At 36.6% G+C, this 9,978-nt stretch overlaps 1 protein-coding gene across 1 annotated transcript; it reads left to right on the top strand.

Moving 5' to 3' along the window:
• Positions 1-555: 555 nt before the first annotated feature.
• LOC149204493 (aspartyl protease APCB1-like) lies at positions 556-8,854 on the top strand. Its single transcript, XM_089394730.1, has 10 exons — positions 556-883; positions 972-1,089; positions 1,997-2,223; positions 2,403-2,642; positions 6,039-6,192; positions 6,265-6,353; positions 6,505-6,607; positions 6,798-6,870; positions 7,053-7,140; positions 8,084-8,854. Exons 1-10 carry the CDS (start codon positions 651-653, stop codon positions 8,292-8,294), a joined length of 1,536 nt encoding a protein of 511 aa, XP_089250856.1. The 5' UTR covers positions 556-650; the 3' UTR covers positions 8,295-8,854.
• The last annotated feature ends 1,124 nt before the right edge of the window (positions 8,855-9,978 follow it).

The raw sequence follows: 9,978 nt of genomic DNA, 5'->3' as shown, positions 1-9,978 counted from the left end.
ACAGATACAAACATATGCCTTAACAGATCTTAACAACCTAAACAGATGTAAACATATTCCAAACTATATATTCCAAACTATATTTATTAGTAAATGAATATTATAGCAAATACCTTCCTTGGAATGTTTTTAACATCTTTTTTAAGTTTTGATTTATTATAAAATTTATATTTTAAATTTTAATTTATTATAAAATGTATTTTGTTAATTTTGTTTTATTATAAAATGGAATAAATATTGCCGTGGTCAACTTATTAAAAGACAACTCTACCCCGACAAATAAATAACCAACTCACCTAATTCCCCATATATGAAGCAACTCGGCAATGACCAAGAAATGAAAAAGCAAGGGGTTGCAAGCTGACCAAAAAGTAGGGAGGTTAAGCTGACCAAAAAGCAGAAGAAGAAGGAAGTTTCACAGGTAAAAGGTATCCCCATTGATTCCCTTGTTAACTCAAGTTGTAGGTAAATGATTTGGGGTTGGGATATCCCCACCTCTCTCCCCTACATTATAAATTTGATTATAGGCAATTTTCAAGGCACAAATCTGTTGTATAGGCAATTCTGATTATATGCAATTGGGAAGGCACAATATGCAATTGGGAAGGCACAATAGCATTGTATAGGCACCTTAAGGCATTGAGATCAACATGGGTTTATTCACAAAATTGTTCCTTGGATTTGTACTCTTCTCTGTATGCATGTGCCTCTCTCAACAGGCCGACGTATACCGTCTGCACCCCAAATATGAAGCAACAGATGGTAATGAAGAAGGAGACTCCGAGTCCTCCTTTGTGAGCGAAGACACCAACAGGATTGGCAGGAGGTTGCAGGCAGCTAAAACTACCCTCTTTCCTCTCAAAGGGAACATTGTTCCAAATGGGTAATGTAGAAGACAATCAGAATTTCATTCTCAGTTCTGAATTCATGGTTTGTTTTTGAATATGCAACTGATTATGGTGGAATTGCAGGCTGTATTATGTTACTCTGTCAATTGGGAATCCTCCAAAGCAATATTTTCTGGATGTGGACAGTGGTAGTGATCTCACCTGGCTCCAATGCGATGCTCCATGCAAAAGTTGTGCCAAGGTATGCAGCTTAGGCCAGTCTATGCATTGCTTTTTCATTTGAGCAATTTTAGTTGATTGTGGATGCATTCATGCAGTACAAAGGTTAGGTAGCAGACCTATCGCACTTGCGGACAATTGCCAGTACTTTGCTGAATTCTGTTTTATTCCCTGATCTTTTTGAGTTTATGTTCCCTAACTTTTTGATAAGCCAAATTATGAGTCTGCTGAGTCTAGAAGGTGACTCTGCATCTTGGGTTGGTAGTAGATCTATCCCACTTGCAGACAATGATCAGTACTTTGGCGAGTTTGTGTTATCTGATTTTTTTTAATAAGCCAGGTTTTGAGCTTTCTAAGTCTCAGAGTTGACTTTGCATTGTGGTTTGGTAGCAGGCCAATCACATTTGCAAGCAGTCACCACTTTATCAAGTATATGTTCCCTGAATTTTTTGAATTATGTTCCCTGATTTTTGAATTAGCCAAGTCATTATCCTGCTGAGTCTCAGAGTTGACTCCGCATTTATTGGGTTAATAGCCGATGCATTGCTTGCTTTTATCTCTGCCTGTTTATGCATGTATTCCAATCTGGAAATTAGCATATTGGGTTTCTAGATATTCGTGAACGCCATGGTATTTGAGGTAGAATACATGGTGCTTGACAGGACCCAATTGATGCATATGAAAGTTGTTTTCTATTTGTTAGCATCTGCATCATGGGCTGCATTTGTTGTATGTTCTGTTAGTTGTCGTTCTGCATTTCTCTCTTGGATATGTCTTAGGCACTTCCTTGAGTTACTGTAATGGATGTATTTGACTCTCTGCATTCTCAGCTTTTTGGTTCATCAGTGGACACTATTTCTTGAACTCATTCTATCTCGGGTTCTGCAGTTTGAGACTACATGAGAGGGTTATTTATGTCTTCTGTGCAGGTACCACATACCTTGTACAAGCCAAAGCAAGGCTCCCTGGTTCTAGGCAAGGATCCTCTGTGTGCTGCTGTGCAGGCAGGGAGTGGCCATAGAACTGCTTCTTCTCAACAGTGTGATTATGATGTTGAGTATGTTGATCAAGGCTATTCCATGGGCGTCCTTGTTAGAGACAGTGTTCGGACCGTCCTCACCAATGGAACTGTGTTAACAGCCAATTCTGTTTTTGGGTATGTGTTGGTTCATTTAATCGTCTGTTTGTGTCAGATGGAATTCCTTCCTTTCAAACAACTTCTGAAACTGTGAAAATTACTGAATCGTGGAATCTGATAACAGATTTTACTGGTCATGACTGGCATAAAAATAAATCTAGGTGATCAGTGATGTTCATAAATGTTTTTTGTGACAGGTGTGGATATGACCAACAGGGATCTTTGAAAGCGTCCCCTGCACTCACGGATGGTGTTTTGGGTATTGGCAGTGGTATGGTGAGTCTTCCATCTCAATGGGCAAAGCAAGGCCTCATCAAGAATGTGATAGGTCACTGTATTTCAGGAGGTGGACGAGATGGGGGATACATGTTCTTTGGTGATGATATTGTATCCACCTCAGCCATGAGTTGGGTTCCCATGCTTGGCAAGCCATCCACGTAAGATCAAAATAAATGCACTCTCTGCTCTCTCTATCTTTTCAATTGAAAGTTCAGCATAATCAAATAGAATCTTCCTCAACATATTTCCTAAATATAATCCTCAGCCATGAGTTGGGTTGCCATGCTTGGCAAGCCATCCACGTAAGATCAAAATAAATGCACTTTCTCACCTCTCTCTATCTTTTCAAATTAAAGTTCAGCATAATCAAGTAGAATCTTCCTCAACATATATCCTAAATATGATCCTCAACACAAAAGTTTCATCAATATAATAGGCACCAAATTGAAGTTCATCACATATCAGAATTCATGTTTAATTTCAGCCTGAAGGGCATAGAATAAACATCATTTCTCAGTCTCACTGAACTGCTAATCTTGAATACTCTGATTCATCAGAGCCTTCTTGTTTTGAATTCACTTGTGCTGATTATTTCATTGTCCCAAAAATTGTGGAAACTGTATGAGCTCCTGTTTGCTCTCATTTCACATGCTTCAATACAAGAACCATAGAGAGTCTGGATAAGGTTATTCATCTATAGCCTTGATTATATGGATGGGACAAAATTCCTCTATATCCACACCCTGGTCACTTTAGGCTTCAGGAATCAGAATATTCACAATGTTGTTCTTCATCTTCATTTTGTGTTTGATTTTACAGATTAATCTGGTCTTCTAGAGTTTCAACCTGCTCAGACACATCTGCAGTTATTTTTGTAATTCTGGTTTCTCTATCCTGAGACCTATCCCCAAAACCATTATCCTACTTCCCTTTGAAAAGTTCCTATTCCTGCTTTGCATGTGCTATTCATCTATCTAACTAGTTTTGATAGTTTTTTCTTTATGTTTTCCCCTCTCTTCACTAAGTGTCCACAGTAATCTGTATAGGAAGAGATCTTGGAGGCTATTTAACCCTGCCTTCCTGCCTATGCTGTCATAGATCTAACAGTCCAAGCTGCCCCGTTAGCAACATTAGCTTCTTATTGAACCCTTGTACAAAAGAGATTTCACATAGACATAAAATAGTTACATTAATTTCAAGCTAAGAATAATGCCCATAATAGTACATTGAGAGGTGATAGTATGAACTCTTACCTTCTCCTCAGAGTCACAAATTTAACTTTCCATATAAACCATAGATCTTCCTCTTCTGCAATTTATCTACAAATCACTTGGATTTTTATGATTATCACAATGAATAATCACCTATTTACATCTTCCTCTTTGATTTTCCTCAAGTTTCCTTCCATGCCCCTGAATAATAATATTTGAAATACTTGTAAACAGATTAGCTTTTCCCAAAATAAATAATGCCACCTTCATTTTATTTACATGTTGAATGTGCCATAACTATTGGCATCTCATTTTCTGTCTAACCATTCTTTAGTGCAGATGCTGTTCATAAATATTGTTTACCGCAATCTTTTATCTTGTTTAGATTATAATGAGTTGGTTATCAAAGGCTAGATTCCATGTTTATAGTTGTCACCCACGTGTCTACAGTAGTTCCAGTTTAAGGTCTTAATTGGTCGTTTTTTCACATACAGCCTAACAGGTTTAATCTTCATCAAGGTTCTTCCTTTTCTTTGTGACCTTTCTGATATAAATATCTAAGGTTCCAATTTCGAAACGTCTTAAGACATTTCTCCACCTCATGCTATCCTAGAGAAGGATACTGAGCTCGATTCCATGTTTCTACTTGTCATTCAAGTGTCTACATTAGTTCCAGCTTAAGATCTTAACCAGTTATTTTTTCACATACAACGTAGCAGGTTTAATCTTCATCAAGGTTCTTCTTTTTCTTTGCAACCATTATGATGTAAATATCTAATGTTCCAATTAACGAATGTCTTAAAAATTTCTTTGCCTCAGCTATCTTAGAGAAGCATACCAACTATTTTGAGTCAGATTATCAGATGTGACGAGGATCATCTTAGGATTTCATAAATAAGAAGAACAATCTCAGAACTTTTCGACCATCTTTTCCAAAGGGATTTGAACAATATGATAAAATCTTCAGCATTTACTTCCCCTGTAATATACATAATGTTGAATATATGAACAACCATTGTTGTTTTCAAGCGAGTTGCATTTTTCTCCTTCATATTATCAGCCATTTCCATGGCTCATGTTGTTAATATTTTTAGTCTGCCACTTGATATATGGAAATAGGTAGCTAATGCATAGTGTTGCATAGCTAAATGTTTTAGCTCCATGCTGTACACTTGCCTATTAATACATTTATTTTACGTGCTTAGTTTCCATCTGACCATAAATCATTTCCTATAAACTATAATGCATTCAGGTGACCGAGATGATTTCTTTTTGGAGTCCTATATGAGGAATAATGAATATGCATTGTGCAACTCCCATTTCAAAAGATGATGGTTTCCCCAACTCTGTATATATAACTATTATCCATTCATTATTACTTATGTCTATTTCATTCATAGCTCACTCCCATGGTTAAAAAGGGGAAACTGGTAGGCAAAATGGTTTCCAATAGAGCCTACTTCTCTTTCCTTTCTGCAACTATCACCATCCTTGCTTAAGAAGCCATTACTCCATTTGAATAGATACGTAGAATGAGTGGCTAGAACTTCTGTCTTAACATCCAATTTAGGTTCAAAATACTAAACAAATGTTGTCAACTGGCTTTCCAGTCCATTCCACATTATATTGATCTGTTTGCAGATGTAAGGCTATGTTAATTGTGAGATGATTGTTAATCAACTGAGATCCACTTTGTGGGAGCTGTATTCCTTTAGAACCTGCAATTGCTATCATCATATACCGTTTGGCATATAGTATTAACGGAAAGAAGAAGTAAGAGACATCATTGCAATTGTATTCCTTCAGAAACATTATCATTAAAACATACAACTCCATTCTGTGTAAGCCTTGAAAAAGTACATCACTAGCTTTAATATATTCTGATCTGTTCTTGAAGCTCGGTCCAGAATTTCCTACAAATTAATTATATTGCCTGACAAGTATCTTCCCCTCATAAAGCCAGTTTTCTATTTACTTACAATACCATCCTGCTTTTTAGGCTTGGCCTCTAGTTTAAGACAACTCCCATGTCTTCAGCTTTAAAGTTTAAACTGCTGCAAGCTGTCCTCTGAGGTTACAACCTTCCCTCAGGCATACAAAGCTCATTCTTTGTACACCTTACTCCACTGAACTGACCTTATCTACACCCTGAGGTTACCTACTACAGTATGCCTACACAGCTTGATTTCCAGGGACGCCTTACCAGCTACAGCCCTTCTACCACCTTTCAGGAGAACCTCAGCAATTAACTTGAAATCCCTTTAAAATAATTTTTCTTGATTTAATTTGTTATTCAAAGTAATTTATGAACTTCTACTAACACACTGTTATCTTGTTTTTCAGAAAACACTATAATGTGGGGCCTGCACAGATGATTATTGCAAACAAACTCCTTGACAAAGATGTATATGGAAGAAGGCTAGGAGAAATAATATTTGATAGCGGTAGCTCCTACACATACTTCACAAATCAAGCTTATGCTGCTTTCCTCTCAGCTGTAAGTATCACAATTGACCATTCCCTCCTACTATAAGGACTTCGTCTCCTTCTAATAGTGCAATGTTGACAGGTTAAAGAAAACCTATCTGGAAAACAGTTGGATCAAGATAGATCAGATTCATTCCTACCACTCTGTTGGCGAAAGAAAAAGGGGTTCAAGTAAGAGCATTACTTAAGTTTTGAAAGTCAAGTGTGACTTCAATTTCAATAATTCAATCTCAGGCTTATTTAGAGTTTAAATTATAAAAACCATGGCCATTGGCAAGATATTAGTATCTTGAATGCTTCCTGACTTTCGTGAAATTATCAGATCTGTTGCAGATGCTGCAACATACTTTAAGCCGTTAACACTCAAATTTGTAAGCGCCAAAAAACAGATGGAAATTTCTCCAGAAGGTTATTTGGTTGTCAATGTAAGCATGCATAAGCTTTGACATACTTTATGAGAACTGTGTCTTTCCAACAGATGATATTGTAACATAACATTCAAGGATCAGCATTATGAGTTTACCAAAGAAAATATTGCCACAGAAGCTATTTATTGATTAAGCTTAACAATTTCTATTATAAAAAAATTACTGATGAATGAGTTTCAATGCATAGAAAAAAGGTAATGCCTGCTTGGGAATCCTGAATGGTACTGCGATGGGTAATGTGGACACAAATATTCTGGGAGGTAATGAAATTCCATATTATTTTGCTGCTTTTTGGTTGTGTATTTGTCAGGCTGATTTTTTACAATCATGGCATGAATGATCTTGGTGTTGCTTGTACCTGGAGCCAGTTGAGGCATGTTCTTAATCTACATGTTGGTGATGGTATTCAGATAAATTAACAAAATTGTCTTGCATTTTGCAGATATATCTTTGCAAGGGCACCTTGTTGTTTATGACAATGAGAAAAACCAGATTGGTTGGGCTCGCACAGATTGCCAAAAGATTCCAAAGTTCTGAGTCTTCTCCTTCTTTTACCTACGATTCTTATTCTATAGGATTTAGTGCATTTTTTATTTTTTATTTGCTTTTGCGCATGAAAGAGATATGGCAAACTGAGATCCTGTAACTGGCTCTTCCCAAGTACACCAGCAATTGCTGTTTTGACTTGTCAAATAAAGGAGTAATTGTATCACATTTTTGATGAACCTGCATTTTGGGAATCTTTCATCATTTATACCTAGAACTACCTCAGTACTTCCTCTTTTTGGTATCCTGCTATTACCTTTCAATGTATATAAAAAGAAGGTACAGAAACTATGTGTGTACAATTAATTACTTGATACAGCACCAAAAGTACACTTAAAAAGATAAACTGCACTGAACAGCCCATTGATAGCAAGTAGTCTTCACCAGTAAAGAATATAACAGCAAAAAGCAGACTTGAATCACATTTAACAGCTCGTGAAGAGCAAATAATTTCCTCCAGAAGAAGTATAGACTCTATAGCAGCAAAACCGGGAAAAGTTACCAAGGCAACCCAAAACTGAAAAAGACAGACAACTCTTAAAATCTCTTAATTTGCTTCCAAGCCAGCACTCTTCACTAACAATTTTCAACCACCAAATATCCAACTGAAATAAGTATAAGTTCAATTTGGGGATTGGACCTTTCCTTTCAAAATGCATCCCACACATGACCCAAAAATGTTTAGAAAACATTTTCTGGAAAAACAAAAAAGGGTTCAAGAAACGGTACAGGGAAATGTTTCAAGATTTACACACTCCAATATGGGGAAGATGGCTCCCCTCCATGATTCCTGATAGCAAGGACAGAAACTACACATCAATTCAATATTTATTTTGTTATTTAGATTAATCACTTAAATCTTCATTTTTTCTTCTATCAAGTACTATATCTAGGAATCTAAATCTTGAGGTTGGTTGTTTCTCACAGAGCAGCCACACAGAGGCGGGTGTTGCAGTCCTCTCAACCTCTTGCTGAACAATTTGTGGCATTTGAAGATCCCTCAGTGTTTCACAGAAATACATTAGAAGAAAGAATGTCATGTTCTGAAGAGCTTGGGAAAGCAGTTTGCCCTTCCTCTTCACATTTTCTTCCTGCGCTTGGTATATATCAAGAAAACAGCTGTATGATTCCAACATGATAAATAGTTCACTGCATTTAATCAGAGTTTCATAAAAAGAGGAGAGAGCTGCGGAGAAGCGGATTTATTTCTGTATCTGGTTGCCAATTAGTTAAAGAACCTCAGCCACTTCGAAATAGAAGTATTGTTTTAAGGTGATTTCCCACCTTTTGACAAAAGAACACAATCAAGACAAAACACTCGTAGGTTCCAAACTGGCTAAAACAGAGCCTGTGTTGAATTGCCATTTAAGGCTTGGTCTCATAGCGCTTCACATATTCTTTCTTGTACCAAATTTTAAGTATGACGTGGCCACTGACTACAGTTTCATGCATCAAATGTGGAAGGCCTGTGCTGTTTATATCATGCTGAATCATAAGAAAAATCGTCAACTGAAAGATAGCAAATGCAGAATTCTAGCATATTTATAGTAAATATGGCATTTTTGCCATGGCAGGTGTGACAGTTTACAAATACTTACAAATACAAACCAAACAAGCTGTTTGAGGCAGCAAACTTCTGTATCTTCCTGGAAGTAAAAGTATGTTTCTCAGAAATGTATTATTTCATTTGTAACCAATATTTCATTACCTACAAAACAATACAAGTATTATTCTGAGTATGCTTTGAGCAATGCTTTCAACTAGTGATCTGTTTGAACTGTTAGACAGTTTATCAAACTGTTTCTCAGAATTCCTTTTAAATGCATCAAATATTTCATTAGTGATCACAAGAGTTCCTTTTAAATGCATCAAATATTTCATTAGTGATCACAAGAGTTCCTTTTAAATGCATCAAATATTTCATTAGTGATCACAAGAGTACATTATACACTTCACATTATCAGGCCAAAGCTTGAATGTGAATTTTAGTTTATTTCTATCGTAAATAGGTAATTCGTTGGAGTCATCTGGGCAAGGCCCATCGTCAAATTTAGCGGCTGCCACTATAACACCAAGAGTATATCCAACAGCCTATAAGCCAGATAAACCAAGAATTTATGACTTAGCAAGAGCCGAGACTCCACTAGGATGGGAGAGCCTACTTCTTGGACCCTATCACAACAGACCAAAGATGTCCCCTATAAAATTTGAGACCACGTAGAGAATATTGAATGTAAAAACTTATGCAAGAACACCAAGAGTATATGCAACAGCCGGTAAGCCAGATATACCAAGAATTTATGACTTAGCAAGAGCCGAGATTCCACTAGGATGGGAGAGCCTACTTCTTGGACCCTATCACAACAAACCAAAGATGTCCCCTATAAAATTTGAAACCACACAGAGAATATTGAATGTAAAAATTTATGCAAGAGATTAACATACCCTCTTTGGCACCGACCCTAAGTGAATCTCGCTGTTTCTTTCATTTGATGAACCTTAACATCGGTAAGCCATTTCTAATAGACGTTTGCTGTATTTGAAAACTGACGATATTATCCATGTACTGGCATGTTTCATGGTACCAATGCCTATAATGATTGTTTCAAACCTCTAATTTGGAAGTAAGAGCTCGCTCTCTGACCTAGTAAGTTGCTATTTTTGTGGCAAATTTGCATACGATAGACCTTGAGCAATGAAATGATTTCATTTTAAGGCTTTACTATTGAAGAATCTAGGGCATCTAGGTATAATGAGATGCTTCTGATGATGATAACTATTTGTGAAGCACTTTTTATTTTTTCTTATTAACACAATTTCTC

Source organism: Pinus tabuliformis, chromosome 1_2, assembly GCF_031772625.1.
Source record: "Pinus tabuliformis cultivar Carrire ecotype Pingquan chromosome 1_2, CPIR1, whole genome shotgun sequence".
NCBI classification, from domain to species: Eukaryota; Viridiplantae; Streptophyta; class Pinopsida; order Pinales; family Pinaceae; genus Pinus; species Pinus tabuliformis.
This window is presented reverse-complemented; position numbering and strand designations above follow the sequence as displayed.

Coding starts and splice junctions, on each gene's coding strand:
- LOC149204493 (XM_089394730.1), top strand. CDS start 651: ATGGGTTTATTCACAAAATTGTTCCTTGGATTTGTACTCTTCTCTGTA. Junction 1,090..1,996: donor CATGCAAAAGTTGTGCCAAG/GTATGCAGCTTA, acceptor TCTTCTGTGCAG/GTACCACATACCTTGTACAA. Junction 2,643..6,038: donor ATGCTTGGCAAGCCATCCAC/GTAAGATCAAAA, acceptor CTTGTTTTTCAG/AAAACACTATAATGTGGGGC.